The sequence below is a fragment of the Falco naumanni genome, chromosome 2 (genome assembly GCF_017639655.2).
Source record: "Falco naumanni isolate bFalNau1 chromosome 2, bFalNau1.pat, whole genome shotgun sequence".
NCBI lineage: Eukaryota > Metazoa > Chordata > Aves > Falconiformes > Falconidae > Falco > Falco naumanni.
This window is the reverse complement of record NC_054055.1, coordinates 71,165,521-71,185,339: the sequence shown is the minus strand read 5'-3', so window position 1 is coordinate 71,185,339 and position 19,819 is coordinate 71,165,521. Positions and strand designations below refer to the sequence as shown.

Below are 19,819 nucleotides of genomic sequence, written 5' to 3'. Positions count from 1 at the left end.
TGATTGAAGAGCAGGTGTTCCAATGTGCAGTCTAGCTCTTCCTGGGAATCATGTATTATGCTTTAGTTCTAGAGCTGTAATGGCAGAAGGTATGCCAGGATTCTACCCTGCTGTCTTTGTGAATTTAGTATAGGATTTTTTTTTTAAGCGTGTGGGAAGAAAGGCTGTTTGTAATCTACAGAACTGTGCTTTGAATTCAAGCATCAAAGCAGTGCTGTAGACTTCTAAGTAAATGTGCTATATGCTGTATGTTACAAATTATTTCCTGTCTGGAACATGGATCTTTCTCCTTGGTGGTGTTACTTTTTCATGGTTTTTTCCTCTTCTCCAGCTTTGTAATCTTCCTCTTCTCTTAGTAGTTTACCTTAGCTTCTGGTAGGTAGTCTTTCAGGTATGTTTATTCCTGTGCCCTTTAATATTGTGAACTGTTGCCTAGGCATACCACTCTGATCATTCATGCATATTGCTTTAGAAGTTATGGGTGCCAGCTGTGATTCTGCAGCCAAGGGTGAGCACTGCTGCTAAAATAAGACTTACAGTGCTGTTGCTGATGCTATATATTTCTTTCTCTTCTACAAATGAAATTGCTGGCATTGTCTAGTAGTCATTCTGTTTGGCCCATTTTTTATTAGTGTGTTAAGTAAAATCATCTTAATATTGTGTAGGAAAGTTCTGTGAAGGCTAGAAAGCCTGCAAACACTTGTAGTTCAGAAACATTCTGTACACCAGAATATTTACAATAAATGTCTCTTATCAGCTCAAAAATACTTCCACAAGCTTTGGAAATGTCATCTGGAAGATGCCAGGATTTTGTACTGAAAGATGGGGTAAAATAATGCACAATAATTTCTCCATTACAGAAGTTTGTTGGCCTGTTCTATGCAAATGTATGTTACTGTTTCCCCCCAAACCTATTGTTTTTAACACAGACATTACATATTTATAGGAAAACTATTTTTAAGTAAAACATTGTAAAAAGGCTGTGAGGATCTTCAAATATTTGCAGTAATGACAACATAAATGAAAAAACTGCAGTATGCTAAGTAGACTGTTAGAAGCAGCTTTTCTTGTTGAAATCTTGAGTCTCGTCTTTTACTTTCATGAAGGCATCTAAACCTTATGTATAACTTCTAGAAAAAGTATGAAAATAGTATGTTGCAAGCCAGCAGGAATTGCAGAAACTGTTCTTCTCATTCTCTGAGGATCTCTGGAAAGCCTTGCTCAGAATAGAGAGTAATTTAAACTTTGCTGCTGTTGTTGACGCTTGTCATACCAAGCCAGGCAAGGTGACAGCTCTACATACCTTGCCAGTTTTGTTTTCATTAGTATTGTCATGTTTTTCTGACTCTGGGTTCAGGTGCTTAGCTGTGCACTTGTTCTGTGCTGTTCATCGTTATTGAGCTGCTTAGGAATGAAGGTTACAGTTCTGGACAAAACCTCCAGTTTATAACTTTTAATACTTGCGTAGTATTCCTTTTCCTCCTCTCTCTGACTACCTCCACAAAAATAGACCCCAAGACTGGTAGAGGAAGTAATTTTTCTGCACACAAATTGTGTGCACGTAATTAAATCAATCATTAAGTTTGTTTTGCTAAAAAAAGTACAGTGCAGTCTGGTGGGTGTTCTGGTCTGAAAGCAGTTGGTATCTTACAGAAGATAGGTGTTTTGATGATCCTGGTGTTTGCAGTACTGATGACTTATTCTTACTGCATGTAAACTCTTTTTTGTTCTTTTTCAATGCACTTGTAGAGGTTTTAAACGTGAATCTGTTATCTTAATATTGAAATAAGTTTCTTTAGATACATGCTGTAAGATGAAGTATTGGGGTTTTTAATTATAGTTAATGTAGATGGGCATCCTTTGCCCTTCAGAATTATAGACAATCTGAAGTGTATGTCATGAGGTGTTCTAAATGGTGTTTATGTGATGTATTTTCATTTTATGCAATGAGATAGGATATGGAAGTTGTGAAACACTGGACTTGGAGGTAATTTCTGTTATCTTTGAACCTTTTCTAAACAAAACCCAAAAGAACTAGAACCAGCATTCAGTCTTCCCTGAACTTTACTTAGTGTTCCATATTCCATGCTTTTAGTCACCTTGTTCTCTTGGGACGTAAACACTTAAACTGAACCTTGAAGAACTATTTTCTTCCAGAGCTCTGTGTTGCCAGCTACTAGCCATAACAGCAGCTTTGTATCTTGAAGGTTTGCTATATCTCTGTTTGAACAAGAATTTTAGGTTGTGGTGAGCGTGCTTTTTTATTTAAATCTGGTTTGTATAAGGGAGGCTTTCTGTTTTTCTAGCATCTGTTGGGGTTAAAGGTTACGCTTTCTATGTCTTTTTTCAGAAGATCTTGCTTAGCTGATAGTTAAGCCACTCTTTCCCTGGTCAAACTTGAAAGAGAAGGCATGACTCTTTAATATTAAAAATGGAGTCATTGTGTTGGGAGCCTAAATAAAAAGCAATTACCCTTTTAGTCAAATTTTACTTCCTTGCTGTCTCATGTAATTAGGTAGCTTCACCTTCCTTCATCTTACTAGGGAAAAATAGCTAAGGTGTAGTTTCATGTCACACCTAACTCAGATGAGCTGTCAGATATTTCAAACCTTGTGGTCTTGCTCTTGCTGTCCCCAGCTTCATGCTGTAACTGCTCCCATTGCACTGGATTCAATGCTTACGTGCTTACGTACGACTCAGGTGTGTGATTTGGTCTGCCTCCAGAAAAGGGTTTTCTGCAAGGACTTGCAGCCACAGGATTGCCTGAGCTGATGTGAGGGTAAAGTGTGGCTGGGAATAGGGACGAACATCACTTCTCCCCTGCCCCATAGTTTGAGGAAGAGACAGGGGAGAGTGGCCTTCTGCCGGGGCTGTGATTTCTATTTTTTTTTTTTTTTTTTTTTTTTTTTTTTCAAGTACTGTTAGCTGCAGTGGTGGGTTGCATAGCTGGTGCTCCTGTGGGCACTCCTTCACTTAATGGGCTGAGGAAGAGTGCAGTTTATTCTTTCCTGAATTTCAAGCTGTCTCAGGCATATATAACTTAAATGTTTTCAGCAGGAAAAACAAGGTAGCTGCTTCTATCCTAAAGAGAAATTTGTGGTGTTCACATGCTTTGATAGGTAAGAGTGAGGAAAAAGGCCACAGCTTTGTTTTCATGTTTTGAATAGCCTTGCTGAGCCAGCAGATGCTTGCATTTTGAATTTCATAACCCACTTAAAGAACAAGTTGGCAGTGCATGGTTTTGAACGACTAAACCACTTTTGGAAGCAATTATTTATGTTCTGTAGCTAGCCAGTTGCTCTAGAGTAACTTTTTTTGGAAGAAAGAATGCCAATTTATCTTAGTACCTACAAGTAAACCGAACTACAAATATGCTTTTCAGCACTGGTAACTTGCAAATATTGGATAAGCTTGTATTTAGAAAAGTATCCTTATTACTGGGCTTATGACCTGCATATATGGAGGCTGGGTAAGGTGCTCTAGGGGTGTAATGGCAAAGAACTGTCTAAAAGTATTAGTTATACTTGGTCTAAAACTATTGCAAAACCAAATGTATGGAAACAGATGGTTCAGCTTCTTTTCAGTCTTTTTGAAGGTCAAGGGCTTTTATTTATTCTTTTTTTTTAAGCAAAAGAAAATGACTTAATGACAGTGATGTTCCTTTGAAGGTGGTTAGGGCTGGTGGCATGTAAATGATGAAACATCTTCAAAGTTGCCTCAGCAAAAATGAGGCTTCTGATTATGCAGGAATGTGGGCAGTGAGTTCGCAGTAGTGATGCAACTTTCTTGCTGTGTCGACTTACTGACTTTTCTGCCCCATTCACATGAATGTGGAGTTCTTTTAGTCTGTTTATAACTATACAGCATTTTCTGACATTTCAACTTCATCTTTATGGAGACAGCTTAAACCCAATCTTAATTAAAATATTTTTAGTGTAATTTGACTTAGCTTGTTATCTCAGTTAGCTGTAAGGTGAAAGCAAGCTTTAGTAATTATATTTGTGTCCATCAGTGCAGTGCATCATAAAGTACTTGTAATCTTTGATTCCCTGTACCCTTTAGTTTCAACAGGAGAGTGTTATCCTGTAGATGTTGAATTTCCAGTAGTTAAGGCCTTGTTCTCATTTTAACGTGAATTCTTCCATTTATTTTCTTCAGTTTCATTTAATTTCAACAGAATCAAATTGCTATAAAAGAGAGCAATTCAGCTCCTTTGTATAGTGCTAATTCATTGCGTTGCTCCACTCTTTCAGCATGTGTTTTGGGGCAACGGAGCTGGTGAAGAAGGGTCTGGAGCACAAGTCTTACGAGGAGCAGCTGAGGGAACTGGGGGTGTTTAGTCTGGAGAAAAGGAGACTGTGGGGGCAGATCTTACTGCTGGGTACAACTATCCAAAAGGAGGTTGTAGGCAGGTGGGAGTAGGTCTCTTCTCTTAGATAACTAGAGACAGGACAAGAGGAAACAGCCTCAAGTTATGCCAAGGAAGGTCTAGATGGGATATTAAGAAAAAAATCACTGAAAAGGTGGTCAAGCATTGGAACAGGCTGCCCAGGGCGGTAGTGGACTCACCATCCTTGGGAGACCTTTAAAAACACATAGATGTGGTGCATAGGGACGTGATTTAGCAATGGACTTGACAGTCCTGTGTTAACAGTTGGCTTTGATTTCAAAGGTCTTTTCCAGCCTAAATGATTCCATGAATGAATTAATAGTTTTATTTGCTCTTTATCTTATTGCTACCTAGTTAGGATGCCATGTCTATCACGTGTAGATCACAGTGCGTATTTATAATGGAAGTATTGCTCTGTGTTTGGGGAAACGTATTGTAGGCACTATCATAAGTGTACTCTAAGTAATAATTGTGTGTGGTCTTACAAAGAGTATGAGTGAACCGTGCATATTTGCTGGTGGTCTTGCTAATACAATATGCTTGTCTGTTATCAGAGAGTATCTGTGAAATGCTGCTAGTGTCAGATGGCTCGCAAAGCTGTCCTTAACTAGAACCTGCACGGAAAGTTGGAGGAGCTTGTTTGGCAAGGAAGGGCAATTATGTATTTCAGCTGCAGACGTTCACTGAGGAAAGAAAAATGTTAAAAGTCTATTGGCTCTTCTATAGCTGTAGCCCTGTATTGGGCCTTGTTTTCCGGGACAGTACTTAGAAACTCTTTCAAGTTTCTATGCCTACATATGTCTGTTACAGAGATTATATTGCATGCAGTATCTGTGCTTAGTATGGAGGCTTCACGCTGTGAAAATAACTAGTGATGAATTTATTAAACTGTGCCAGTACTTGGAGTTATTTTTTTAACCTTCCATGGGAGAGAAGTGCTAGGTAATTAAATGTACTTTTAACTGTTCTGAAATACTTTGTTAGGAAGCTTTGATGGTTTTTATCTAATTTCAGAATTGTAAGTTTAAATCTTGATTTGGAGCATGAAAGCTTCTGTTCTGGTGAGATTTGCACTAGTTAATACCTATAATATCTCAGACTGCAAAAGAAAAGGTAAAACTCAAAAAATACATCTTGCTAATTGTGCACAAGTGTTAGAAACAATGAAACTTTACAATTTGTTTGTAGGCAAAATGGCAAAGTATGCCCTTAAAAGACTAAAGTAAACCCTACTACATGGAAATTAAGATTAACATAAGCTTGAGTATTTGTAAATCAAAGGTTGTGTTAGGGTTAACTCTGGGCTCTTGATATTGGGAATTTCCAGGTTCTGGCTATTGCAGACCATTGCATCAGTAAAAGAATGGTGCTTGTTTCTCATGTTTTACAAAACATGCCACACCCCTCCTACCCCCCAAATAAAACCCAACACCTTAAGGTATGTGCTATTTTAGGTGGTGGTTTTCTTTTTTTTTTTTTTTTTCTAGCAGATGCTATGTAATAGCTGAGGGTTTTGTTCTGTGTGTTTTTCACTGGGGTTCTAGCCTTCAAGATTGTTTTCTTGCTGTACTGGCAAGAGAAACCCTGTGATGTTTTTTTCTACAGACTGTGCATCTACCAGTCACGAGGTTTTTCCACTTTTCTGACTCAATAGCTTGTAACTGTGTGGGATCTTATAAGTAGGAGAGCTACTGGCTATCTTTTTACATCTGACTGAGCAGTGGTAGGTGACAGCTCTTCATTTATTTCCTAATTTTGCTTTAATCTTCACACTGAAAATGTTTAATGCTTTCACTTATAGGCAGGATATGGGATTGTAGCTTATTTGTCACTGGTTTTGCTTTAAATGTAACATGAGTAGCTTATGTTGTGTTTTGGAGTGTTGCTTTCTGTTGCTGGCCTGATTTGATGCTTTGGTTGCTTGAGAGATGTTGAATTTCCTTTGCCCATGCCAGCCTTAAAAATCTCCAGACGCTTACTTGGGATGATCTGGGTATATTTGAGCCTGGTTTGGTACAGAGTGGTGTGCTAGCACAGTGTTTAACTAGTCACTCAGTGAATATTCAGGATTCTATTCATCAGTGGCTTTTCCCTATGTAATGCAGGTTTTCAGTAGTCTATGCGGACAGCTGGTACTGGAGCCCTTTTTGGGCAACAGATGATTTTTGTAATGTAGTTTCTAGGGCAGTAAGGTCAATATTTTTCACTATAAAGTATATGAGTGTTTCTATGCTACTTTAAAAATGCTTGGGAATATTTTGAATTTTTATATTGCTGTAATCCTGCTTCAATGGCAAAAGGCAGTGAAATTGTGTAGGGTAAATGTAGTTTTGGTGTTTGTTTTTTTTTGAATCAGTGATGTAATTCTAAAGAAAGTTTTGCTTGGTATCTGAAATGTGGTGATCTCTACATACTTGTTATTGATTACTGCTGTCTCCTTTAATTAGCCTGGCTGCTGTGTCTTTTCCACTGCATAGTTTTGCCCTGTTTTAGGCACAAGCCTCCGTGGAGGAATGTCTGCAGTCATTTAATGTTTCGGGAATTGCTTGTTTAGGTTTGAGTGAAACACACACAACTAATGCTTGCTGTAATTTACTGCATTGAAATGCTGTTTTAGCAGTATCAGAACTCTTGTCATATCTGGCAGCACACAGAGGCTGGAATCAGAAGTATGTGAGTAAGAAAGGTGGCTCAGGCTTCACTTTTGAAGCAGCGACAAAAGGAAATCGGGGAAGTAACTCCTTCTCAGCATTGTAGTAGCACTTGGGTTTGTTTCACACACTCCAGACCTCCTTGAGCCTTTTGTGCTGGAGAAACACGGGGGTTATCTCTGTATGTGAGTCTGATCAACAGCAAGCCTCCTTTGGGTCCAAAGCATTATGAGCTCGAATGGCCTAAGGTAGCGAGGTGGTGAAGTCTGTATGTAAAGTCTTCATGTGAAAGCGATTTGAGGTCAGAATTGAAAACTGTTGGAGCATGCTGGTGCTTTCGGGTTCCTGTATCAGGCACGGTTTGGACTCTTTTTACAAGGCTGACTGGAGGGGCAAGAGTGGCTGTGTGGAGACGTTTTGGAGGACTTGGAGGAGGAGGTTCCTGCAAGTGTTCAGGTTTCTGAAATGTGTTTGGGGACTGCTTAAAGTTTACAGGAAAAAGTTCTTAGGTGTATCTTTCAATGCCAATAGGAAAGAAGCTCTCCTGTTATGTATCTTATGTCATAAGGAACCCACTGCACTTAAGAATTTCCCAGGAAGAGAGGGAGGGCACCTTCTCAATCTTCTTTTCAACTTTCTTTTATTATGAAATTCTAGTGGAATATTATTAGAGTTTTAAAAGGTAAGTGAACTCAAGGTCAGTATGGGAGTAAACTCGTACTAATGGAAGCCAGTACTTGAATTCCATGGCTTTCCAATGATATTATTGCTTTACAGTTTTTAAGAAGAATCATAACTATATTGCTGTATATATAAGTGCATACAGCCTTAATTTTACTTTTTACTTCACCGAGGCTCAAATGTTTTGAAGCTTGCTGTGTAACAACTTAGGAAGTGGAAATATGGTGGAAAGTATAGATTTCTCAGAAACCATTGACTGTTAAGCAGCAGAATCCAAGGTTGGAAAGGCTCTGGTACTATATTTATGCCACTATTGTGACAGTTCAGGAGTGTTTGTTGTTATTCCTAAACTATTATTGCTGGTGGGTGTTAAAGCTTAATGTCTGTGAATTAGTTTTTTCAGTGTTTGATGTGAGATTTCCCCCCACCGCCGCGCCCCCCTCCCCCCCTCCCCCCAACTCCAAGAAGTTTTCTTCTTCAAGGCTCAGTTGAAGTGAGTTGATTTAAAAACAAATCCCCACCCACCCCCTTAAACCCTCTGTCCTGGAAAATGTAAGGTACCATAAGCATCCTCTTTGTTAGTAGCATAAAACCCATGCGGTTTATGTTTGGACATAACTTTCTGCGAAGTTGCAATGTGAAAAGTCAGCCTTGAGAATATCCATGTAAAATATAGGCTGTTTAAAGGCTTGGCTCTTTGATATCTGTACAGCCCTATGGTTAAGATCGTGTAGTAGTGGAAGTAGTAGTGGAGCTTGTATTTTGGTCTCTTCAAACTATTTTGAGCTACGGTGTGACTTCATCTTCTCTATTAACTCCTAGAGCAGGAGGAGGTAAGCAAGTGTGCTTAATAAACTGATACTCTGCACTTAATGCAAAAACCCCCATGAAGGCCTGTGTGTAGGCCTAGCTGTAATATGGTTATCTTGATATTGGGGCTTTAACTCTAGGTGTAGAGAGACTGACGTTTTTATTTCAGCTGTCTATACTGTCCTTTGGTGCACAGCCAGCTGCTTATAAAACCAGCTCTTAAATTGCTGAAATACCAAGTCAGTGCTCTTTAATGTGGAAATGGCCAAAAAGTTTATTCTTTCCTCTTGAGGCAGGTGTGGATTGGTTTAGAAATCTTGCATTAACTATTTGAGTTGCATTTCTTTGAGAAATATATTACTTATCATGTCAGCACATATATATTTAAGATGCATTTTTTTCTGCTCTTAACTAAAAGTAAACATCTCTGGTAATAAAGATGCAGTACAGTGAGGTGCTTTGTTGTGCCACTTTTTATTTTATTTGATAGGTTCAGTCTTTATAGAAGAAAATTTAAGATCTTAAAAATACAAATAATCTTGGCCTGTAACTAAGGGAAGTGCATTGTTGCTTACCTATACTGTTGTCACATAGATAGCGTTTGGTGGCTTGCTTATGCCCAATATTTGGGATAAAATGGGTTTGTGAATGTCAGCATTCACTTAAACTTGTAAAATGATTCTCTCAGTGCTCTCCTTTTGCAAAGGGAAATACAACTGAGACTTGGTGAATTTAAGAATCTTTAAAGGAATAATTAAGTACTTGCTTTTCTTTATTAATATTCGGCTTCTGGGTTTGTAAATTAACAAGGCTGAAGCTCTGGTACTTGAGAATTTGCTAGTAGAATGTGCTAGTAGAGGTGTTGAATTTAGAATAAATTTATTTCCCTTATTTTTTGGATATAGATTCAGGTATTTGGTGAGTTTATCTTTATCTGTCTGATTTGTCCTTAGTGGGTGTTAATAGAGGCAATGAAATCATGAAACAAAACAGTTTTCTACCCATGTATCTATGAGGGAGTTAGAGGAGATATTAATAGCATATTGATTAAATAGTTTCTGAAACTGCATGCTGTGATAAAAGTAGCATCTTAATATTTGCTACTTTAATAGACCAGTTTTGGTCTGAGTACTAAAGTGTGAAGCAGGGAATAGGTAAGCCTCCTTTCTTACAATTGTATTGTGAGTGTGATTAGGTGGAAAAACCTCTGGACACTAGACTTAGTCTTCACTCAATTCTCGTGGTACAAGTCAAGAAGAAAGTCCATCAGAATTACAGCTATTGATAAAGGACAGGAAAAAAGGCACTTCTCCTTAGTTGCAGATGAAGGGTTATTTATAGCAAGAAAGGAAAATGCTTTTGAAAGAGAAACTTGATATAATGAGTTCTAATGAGGAAGCGTGTATATTTCAGGTGCCTGGTGAGATTTCTTTTGGCTTTCTCTAGGTCTGGGAGAGGTAACACTAAGCAAGTGGTGGAAATGATTCCTTGGCAACTGCAATGGTATTTTTTTATGACTTGCTTTAGAATCTGGCTCAGAATCTGAACTGTGTCCCCCCCTCCCTGTGACTTTTTTTTTATTCTTATATTTCAAGAAAAGCTTTTCAGTCTGATGGCAGAGTATAGGCAACTTAGCATAAGTTGTAAGCTGTAAAGAACTTCAATAATACATTAGCTTCTATTGTTTGCTGAAGGGTATTTAAAGGAGTAGATATGAGCTTCTTAATAGAATTTCCTGGTTACTAAATTGCAAGATTTCTTCTATTTGTTCTTCATTTTTACACTTTCATTGTGGAGGCTGCTTTTTTATCAATGACACCTACTGTGATTTGAAGGGCTAAATGATTTATCTTTTGGAGGAACAAAATGAAACGGTCTACTTGCCTTCTTCCAAGAAGTTTTATCAAATCTGTTGCAAGAACGGAATGTGTTTTTACTGTTACACCTCCCTTCAAGCAGACATGTGAAGGTTTTTCCTTTTCATCCTGCTGTGTGAAATAAGGTAATGGTGCATAATGGGTTTTGCCCTTGCTTTGCTTATGTTTTGTGATTGATGTTGCATTTTGAAGTTTTCATTTGTGCAGATGGCTGCTACTTATGTAAACTTTGTTTGAACTCTTGATGACCCTGCTTTCCTTTTGCATTTTAGTGCAAAAGATGATATTGATATTGATGCCCTGGCTGCTGAGATAGAGGGTGCAGGAGCTGCAAAGGAGCAGGAGCCTCAGAAATCCAAAGGCAAAAAGAAGAAAGAGAAGAAGAAACAGGATTTTGAGTAAGTCTGGGTTTCTTATATCTGGCTTACTTTGTTCCATTATACAAAACCTGTTACTTAAGTACCGTAACTTCTTTCTTATTTTAGTGAAGATGATATCCTGAAGGAGCTGGAAGAGCTGTCAATAGAGGCGCAAGGAGGGAAGGTTGACAGGGAGCCTTCTACGGGAAAGGTGAACACTGAGTGAGAGGGAGGTGGGCTATTTGATAGGAGGTAGTTGAAATATGTGACACCTCTGTCCCAGAACAGTTCCAGTGTTGCAGTGTAGTTGGAGATCCTATGTGAAATGTGCATCTAGCATATATTAGTAGCTACATTTGATCATATTTTCATAGTAAAGTCAATTGTGAAAGATTTTACTAGAAGTCGTGTCTTCATGATGGTAATTATTCAAAGACAATCAGAATAAATTTTAATTGTGGGCTGAGGTATGTGCAGTACACTCAGCAGGAACAGTTATTGCTTTCAAACGTTGCCTTCAATAAGGGAAATTTTACTTGACATATCTGAATGCTGCTACTTAGCTCACAATAGCAAGTAATTTTTCATGGCTGATTACTGAATTGTTTAATTACCAGGTTGAAAATGACAATGAAGAAAGCTTATCAAAACAAGATAAAAAAAGGAAAGGAAAGAATAAAAAAGCCAATCTGGAAAATGACTATGACAGTGAGGAAGTGGAAGATAAAGATAAAAAATCTAAAAAAACTCAGAAAGCAAAACAAGACATGCTTTCTGGCAGTGATGATGATGATCATGAGACACAGCTTAAGAAAAGCAAAGGGAAAACTCAGAAGTCAAATAAAAGGCATGATCTGTCAGAAGAAGATGAAACTAACATTAAGAAAAGCAAAGAACGTGTGGGGGCAGTGTCTACAGGTGAGAGTGGTGATGAATCAGATGAAGTTTCCCAGTCTAGAAAAGGACAAAAGAAGATCCAAAAACCAAAGTCCACCCCTGCTGCTGAAAGTGGGGATGATGAAGAAGAACCTTCCTTCAAAGTAAAAACAGTGGCTCAGAAGAAGGCAGAAAAAAAAGAACGTGAAAGGAAAAAACGTGAGGAAGAAAAAGCCAAACTAAGGAAGCAGAAAGAGAAGGAAGAATTAGAAGGGGCTAAAGAACCCACAAAGCTGAAAGAAGGTCCAAAAAAAGCTGAAGAGAAAGCTTCTCCTGAAGTCACGGCAACCCCTGGCCTTGGGGAAAAAGGAGAGACTCCTGCAGGAACAGAGGGTTTGTAACTTGGTTTCTAAAACTGTAGTTTAAACTTTGTAGCTCTTACAAGGCCAAATAGTTGGCAGGCAGTGGGGGTGATTTGTTGCTTTGTACCCAATGGGGAATACTAGACCTTTGGTAGCCTTGTCTGCCTCTTTGTGTTGGCTCACATGTGGCTGTGTTTTCTGGCCTGTCGTTCACCAGGTACATGGGAAAACAAAAGCCAGATGGTGAATTCTCATTACAATGTATGCTTACAGTTCTGTGTTGCAAACGTAGTTTTTCACTTTCCAGTTATTCTGTTACTTCAGGTCCTGACTTTGTAACTTAAGAGACAGTTTTATTTTTTCATTGTAAAGTGCTTATGTAGTAGCCAGTCAAAATGTTCCTCATTTAGTGTTACTTATCATATGCGAAACATTAATTGTACTTACAGTATCTTTAAAATTTCTGGGATCTTTGAATGTTTGCCTCTTTCTGTAGCTGATGACAATGAAGGGGACAAAAAGAAGAAAGACAAGAAAAAAAAGAAAGGTGAGAAAGAAGAAAAAGAGAAAGAGAAGAAAAAGGGTCCCAGTAAAGCCACAGTTAAAGCTATGCAAGAAGCCTTGGCTAAAATGAAAGAGGAGGAGGAAAGGGCGAAACGAGAGGAGGAAGAACGCATAAGACGACTGGAGGAACTAGAAGCAAAGCGCAAAGAGGAGGTACCATGTATCTTACTCTGAGAAAAGAATAAGGGAGAGGGTAATCTTAACCTGTACCCTTGTTGGTGCAGTTTGTGGATTAGTCCGTAGTATGTTTCTCATCAATAGAGTATATATTTGGCCAGCTTTTTTGTAAAGCATAATTTTAAATTTCTGCATGTTTTTTAACCTTTTCCTAGGAACGATTAGAGCAAGAGAGGAAAGAAAGAAAGAAACAGAAGGAAAAAGAGAGGAAGGAGCGTTTGAAGAAAGAAGGAAAGCTTTTAACAAAAGCGCAACGAGAAGCCAGAGCCAGAGCGGAGGCTACTCTTAAACTACTCCAAGCTCAGGGTAAGCAGTAAAGTTTAATAATAATTAAAAAACAAAAAAAGTTTTGTACTACTTACTGCTCTGTGTTTATTTTTTCTCTCTGGAGTTAGGAAAGCAAATACTGAGTATTTCCATGTACAGCTGCTCTATTGTCAAGGAAGGCAGTGTGTCTGGCCTTCTCTTTTTTTTAAAGTAGGTTTATAAATGTCTGTATATTTTCATCTTACACTTTAAATATCCAATTTCTTTAAACTGCAAGTGGAATGTATTAAGGTGTTAGTTATGGAACTTAGGAAAAATCGTTTATTTCTGTTGCTTAGTCCAGAGGTGGGGAAGAGCAGATGGGCTATGCTGCAGGTCTTGTAAGACCAGTGGTCTTGAATTAATTCATGCACTTCCTTAAAGTGCATTGTTTTGCCTCAAGTTAGCTAGTCCATGGGAACAGTATATTATCCTCTTACATTTGATTCAGGAGAAGGGTATGTAAGAGCTTTGCTACTTTTCTGTCAAATATATCTGTTTCCATTGCAATGAAGTAAAGGTATCCAATGTATTGTAAGCCCATGTCCTAACTGGTTCCTGGTAACTTGTTTGTGGCTAAAGAAACCAGTCCCTGAGTGCTGAGTATCCTTTTTGTATTTGTAAAGAACACTGTCTGACACTTTGCTGGTAGGTGGATGTGTAAGGGTGGGAATCTGTAGGTAGTAAAATGTTTGGAGCTCCTAAACACACACAAAGGCTATTTCTCTTCAGTTGTTGCTGTAGTTACTATTTGTGCACTGCCACAGTTGGATTTTTGTCAAATCTACACTGCAAATTGCACAGTACCTGGAGGAATTTTGAGCATTTCAGAAGGTGCAGCAGTAACTAAATTATTAATTTGTCTTTGCATCAAACTTCTGTTTTTAATTGAATCTCTTCCAACATTACAGAGTTGTCTTTCTGGTGAGGTAAAGATAAAGCTGATGAATAGAATCTGGCATTATTTTAATACCTAAACCCATCTATGTTGTTAACAAACAAACAAAAAAACCCCAACATTGAGCAAAACTGAAAATACTATCGACTGAACAACTTTAAGCTTTTAAGAGGAGCTGTGCATCTCAACTGCTCCAGACTGTCTGAAACTAGGATGATTGAAAGACTGGTTTTAAGTGAGTTCTAGAATAGCAGATTTAAATTGACAGATGCTTGTTAAACTTGAAGTATGTGTGTTTGTGAAATTCTGTGTAAGTATGTGGTAACTTCAAACCTGGAGTCTTGGGATCAGATTAGGTTTTCTGGGTTTTGTTGTTTGGTGGGCTTTTTTTTTCCCCCCATTAGTGATCTAACCTTTTTGAGAACATTCATGGTATCTGGAGAACTATACTTTTGTCAAGTTTTGCAGCTTTTGAAAATCAGAATTTTCAAAAAGAAAATACACATTGAACCTACTTCCCACTCCCTTCCTCCAACTTGCAGTTCTGGAAAGTGTGTTCTCATTTAAATCAAAGCTTATATTTAGTAATTAATCACTTGGATTTTCTTTCTGATTTTTTTGCAGGTGTTGAAGTGCCATCCAAAGACTCTGTGCCAAAGAAGAGGCCAATATATGAAGACAAAAAGAAAAGAAAGCAGCAGCAGCCAGAAAATAAAGAAGGTATGGTTTACATACAGGGATGCTTAATAGATTAGTCACATTTCTGAAAGTGTTTGTGGAATAAATCAGCTAATCCTAAACTAACTGTACTTCAAGGTGCCTGTGAGGTTCTTTTGACACCTCTGACCCCACACGTAAGTGCTGATGCTTTAAGATCCTAAAGTTGTTTTGAAGGCTGCTCACTTAATCCTTGGTTTTACAATCTACCTGGCTTATTTTTTCCTAACCTGGGTATTTTATTTAGAACTGCTGAATGTTGGAGATGTACGGAATGTAAAGGCCTTTTATGAATGTGAGATGAAATGCTTTGTGTGTGTATGTAGGTTAAATACAATGTAGTGCAAGTAATAATGACTTGTAATTCAGTCTTAAGTTCATGTCCCACGATGAAAAGGAATTGATCCTAGTTTTAGTACTTCTCTTTTAAGTTAGAGACAGTTTGTTTGTATTCTTGTATGTAAAAACAGTTTTCAGTTTCCAGAGTGGAAGTAGTTCAGAGAGTTTGCATTTTAGAAGACTTAGTATTTATTAGATAAATAGGTTCTAACATACCTTAGTTAGACACGGATTGTGTCAGAATTTTTTACTTTTGTGCTTCATGGCTTTCCAATGGTGGTATTACTGTGGCTTTTCTCAAGACTATTCCTTAGATTAAAAAAAACCCCAAACCTCCTTGCATCCGTTTCTTTTGTTACTAGCTGGGTTTTTCTTTTTTACATTAGACATGAGTTAGATGGCTACTTACTACTTAAGGAGTGTGTGTAAAGAATTGAGAACAGTGCTTATGTGAATTGTATCAGTGATATTTTTAATTTTTTTTAATATGGAACAGTTGAGCAAGAATGTGTAGTTGATTAGTATTACGTCATTTTCTCTTGTCTTTTGAAGAATGTGGAGGTTTTTACGTTCAAAAGCAATGGTAATCCTCTTAGCCGTTAACCGACCTATCAAATAAATCTATTTAACTGCTTAGCCAAATGTTTTTCAGATAAGCCATGTGCTCTAACTTTGTTGTTGCTCAGTAAGTGGGAGTTCAGTTAGTTTGGTGTTGCATAAATTCAAATTTCGTTTACTTGTATAGCACAACTTAAAAACAGAACTGAAATGTGAAGCTGTATGTCTTAACTAAGCTGATTTACACTTTGGAGGAATGTAGCAACCAATTTGCTTTCTTGCAATTTCAGAAAGTGCGGAGGTAACTTCCCTAGCTGAAGATGCTGTAGAACTGGAAACACCAGTAAAAGAAGAGACTCCTCTTCCAGTAGAGCCAGGTTAGTAGTAATGCTAATAAAATGCATATGATTGGCAGTACTGCATAGTAGGTATCATACCTTGTTGGGTGGGGGCTGGGTGGCCATCCTTTCTTGAGGTAGATGCTGGTTTTTTTCTTTTCTGGAGGGAGGAACTGATGGAATTTTGTGGAATAAAAAGGTTTGAAGCTTCAAAATGAGAATGTAAACGTCCCTTATTCTGGGTGAGCTCCAATGTTCAAGTAGCTTAGGCAACTATCTCAAATAAGCACATTCAGTGCCTTATGGTTAGCTCTCTTGAGTTTCACCAGCTTTCTAAAAGGCTGTTTTGTCAGCAGTTAGGTGAGGGTAGGGAGGAAATATGCAGCGTCTAGTATTGATACTGCAACATTCACAGTCGTTATATTCTTGATGTCAGATGTTTTGCTTTCACAATGGCTAAGTGCAGTGGATATGGGTTAGCGTGTGAAACTGAGCATCAGACTAGCAAGTGATCGTTTTCCTCTTTTTGCCTACACACTACTTGTTTTTGCAAAATCGCCTTTTACTGGACTTGTTCAGCAAGGAGACTGTTTCAGTCTTATTCTTAAGTCAGACAAATACTGACAAAATTTCCAGCTTTTTGTAAACAAAGCTGAATGTACTCTGATTCTAGCTTGACTTACCTTGTGAAGGAGTAATTCCATTGCTGTAAAAGGGCTTACTGGCAGAATGTTAGTGCCCAGTTAATATTCTAGCAGTCTGGAGCCTGCTGTTAATTTCAAAGAGCTGAAATTTCATTACACTCCATGTGCTGCAACATACCTATTGTTTAATGCCTCTTTTGGAGGGGTTTCCATTTGTCTGTTTATGAATAGACTGCAGCTCTTAATATCTGACCGAATTCCTGCTGGAATGAATATAGTGCTTCTGGAATCCATGGTATAATTATGTTAAGGCACCTGGAGTCCTAAACTAGCACTTTTTATAGACAATTTGTTATTTTCCTACTAATTAAAATTAATACTCTAACTCAGCTTGTTTTCTTGTTTCTCTGTCATTTTTTACACATGGCTAATTGTAAATCGGGCAGCTCCTTTCAAGGAACCTGGTTGTGGTAGAGATTTGTGGCATGCATTACGCAGGCACTTGCATGATATGCGGACAGGAACTAGATCAGTAGTTCAGCTATGTCTTCCAAAAATACTTTTGGCTAGGCAAAGATGCTAGCACTAGAAGATTTTATGGAGAGAACAAAAGGTTATTTCTGAAGTATGCAGCATTTTCTGTTTAGGGAACATGGAGATAACTTGGTAGAATTACGGTAGCTGCAAACTTGTAAGTTTCAATTGTCAGTATGTCAAAGGAAGTGGCATCCAAAAATGTTTTATGTTGCTGGCCTTTTTTCTTTTTTTTCCTTTTTGTTTAATGTGGATTTCTTAGTTTCAGAAGAAAAGGAGGAAGAAGAAGAAATGGAAGATGCAGGTTTGGATGACTGGGAAGCTATGGTTAGTGATGAAGATGGAGAGAAAGGTGGGCATGTAAAGATCAAACGAATGTGGGTGTTTTTTGATTCAGGTTTCTTTGGGCTGAGTGTTTTGTTTCTGTAGAAAACTATATTGTATTCAGATTCTCCCCCTGCCTATTAGATAAATTGCGAGTCAAGTGTGATGATAAATAGGTACAAAATCCTCTTCTCAAAGGCAGAACTTTCAGAAACTGCAGAAATACTAGTCAAGATGACCCTTTGGAAATACTCATGTGTGCAGTTATCACTTAAAATAAATCCGTTGAAATTTTTTGTTTGTTTTTATGGGAGTAAACATCCTCTCCTCTTAATATGTGCTTAAACCACCTCTGGGAGTTTAGGGGAGCCTTTTATCTGGTACTGTATTTCTCTAGTAACCATTCCAAAGCCATAACAGTTTTACTACACAAATCTGGCAAATATCTATGAGAGTAGCTTTGAGACAAGTTCTCAAAGTGGGGGCTAAAATGGTGTGAAGGTTAGAGTGCATGCATTATAGTTAGTTCTAGATACCTTCTTTCATCTGCTTCTATGAGAGGCAGGTGCAGAGTAAAGGAAAGAATTGTCAGAACATTCACACTCCTGTGCTTATATGCCAAAGCCCATATTCTGTCTGCCGCCAACAGCAGTGCTTAGGGGGAAGGTAGAGCTATGCAGGGGGAACTTCTTTCAGTGGTGGAAAAAGCCATATTGCTATGAGTCTTCCTAAACAGGCGTTGATTACTGTTCTTAGTGCTTTCATGATCTATCTTCGTTGTGCCTTAAGATTAAAGACTGTTCGTCAAGTATTTTGTTTTATTTGCTTAGCCCTGTACTTCTGGCATCTGTACTTTCAAGTGTAATACTTCATATGTACAGCAATATGGGTTTTATGTCGGCATAAGTACATGTTCCTGTGGCGCTGGACTATTCTACTTTGAGTACTAAGGGCTGCTCACCTTGCAAGTCCATTGCTGTGCTCTGGGGAGAATGTCACATCCCACTTGTTGCTGCTTGGATTTGAAGGATCTGCCAGTGTGATCCAGAGAAAGAGTCTTCCTGGGAATTAGAGTTAGTGTATTACTCAGCTGATGGACTTTCGGCATAGCAAGGAAACATAACTAAACTCTTAAGAACACTGAGCCTCCTAGCAGATCTGTAAGGAAGAGAATGCATGGCTTTAAAGTGTTCATTAACTTGTCTCTTACAATTTCACAAGTATGATAAACGGGAAGCATTCAAAGAAAGAAAATTACTCTTTGATACTACTTTTTGTTTGTTTACTGAAGAATTCCTCTGAAAAATATTAATCTTCTCTGAACAGTCTAGGAAAAGCTTAAGATTTATTTTTTTAAGATGTGGAAGAGACCATTTGTTCTGATTGTTACTTCTGCTTAAATTCCTGATCAGTAATATGCAGAATCCATATTTTGTTGAGTTTGGAGTATTTTGGCTTTCTATTTAAAGGTGTTAGTGCATTCATTCCTTTATGAAGTGCACACAGCTTTAAAGAATGTCACTTCATCTGAATATTTGCAAATGATGTCAGGTATAGTGTGCTGCTAACAGCATTCCTCCCCTCACCCCAAACTCACTCTGCTGATAATATCACACACACCCCTGGCCTCCAACTCACTCTTGCACAGATTCTAAACACAAGACAGCAGCTCGCAACATAATTTTTCAATTTTCAATTAAAAAAAAATCTGACTAGCAGTTCTTGAATGGAACCTTCTCTTCAGTCCTCACTCTTCTATAGTAGTCTCTCTTTTTTGTTGCCTTCTCTCCCACAAGTGTGAATAGAGAATTTTTACTTAGATTTTTGTTTTTTTGACAGAGAGCAAACCTGTACACATTGAAGTCAAAGAACAAAATGAAGTGGATGAGGAAGAGGAGGAGGAAGATGAGGAGGAGGAAGAGGAAGAAGAGAGTGAAGAATCTGAAGATAGTGAAGGGAGTGAGGATGAGGATGAAAAGACTTCAGATGAGAGAGAGGCAGACTCCCAAGCTATTGGAAAACAATCTATGGAGAAAAAGCCCAGCAAAGAAATTAGCTCTGATTCAGAGTATGACTCTGATGATGACCGCACTAAGGAAGAGCGTGCTTATGACAAAGCTAAGCGGAGAATTGAGGTATTAAGATACAGCTTTATTTGGACAGCTGGACTCCTGTGGTATATAAGAAACAACTTAATCTTCAGTTCATTGAAAAGCCTTTTAATCATGTTTGTCAAAATGATGGCTGTGTCATGACTGATATTTAGGCAGATCCAGAAATTGCGTTAAGAAAAAATACCTGGTTTTGCCTGAAGATGAAGTATTTTGTTTGTGAACAACTTGTTCACAAAGAATGTGTGCTTCAGTGTTGTTCCCCTCCACCTCTCCACCTCCTGAAGAGAGAGGCTTTTGTTC

General features: G+C 38.1%; 1 protein-coding gene across 4 annotated transcripts in view; it reads left to right on the top strand.

The window, feature by feature from the left end:
• Nucleotides 1–19,819, top strand: part of EIF5B (eukaryotic translation initiation factor 5B) — a 39,213-nt gene that overhangs the window by 5,787 nt on the left and 13,607 nt on the right. For 3 of the 4 annotated variants that reach the window (XM_040584750.1, XM_040584748.1, XM_040584747.1), the window contains exons 2-10: nucleotides 10,682–10,807; nucleotides 10,895–10,979; nucleotides 11,386–12,037; nucleotides 12,503–12,723; nucleotides 12,903–13,053; nucleotides 14,576–14,671; nucleotides 15,856–15,942; nucleotides 17,344–17,433; nucleotides 19,245–19,540. In XM_040584750.1, coding sequence (XP_040440684.1) covers nucleotides 11,536–12,037; nucleotides 12,503–12,723; nucleotides 12,903–13,053; nucleotides 14,576–14,671; nucleotides 15,856–15,942; nucleotides 17,344–17,433; nucleotides 19,245–19,540 — 1,443 coding nt within the window. In that variant the 5' untranslated portion in view covers nucleotides 10,682–10,807; nucleotides 10,895–10,979; nucleotides 11,386–11,535. Of the gene's footprint in view, nucleotides 1–10,391; nucleotides 10,535–10,681; nucleotides 10,808–10,894; nucleotides 10,980–11,385; nucleotides 12,038–12,502; nucleotides 12,724–12,902; nucleotides 13,054–14,575; nucleotides 14,672–15,855; nucleotides 15,943–17,343; nucleotides 17,434–19,244; nucleotides 19,541–19,819 lie in introns of those variants that run through there. The other variant, XM_040584749.1, reaches the window with a different exon arrangement.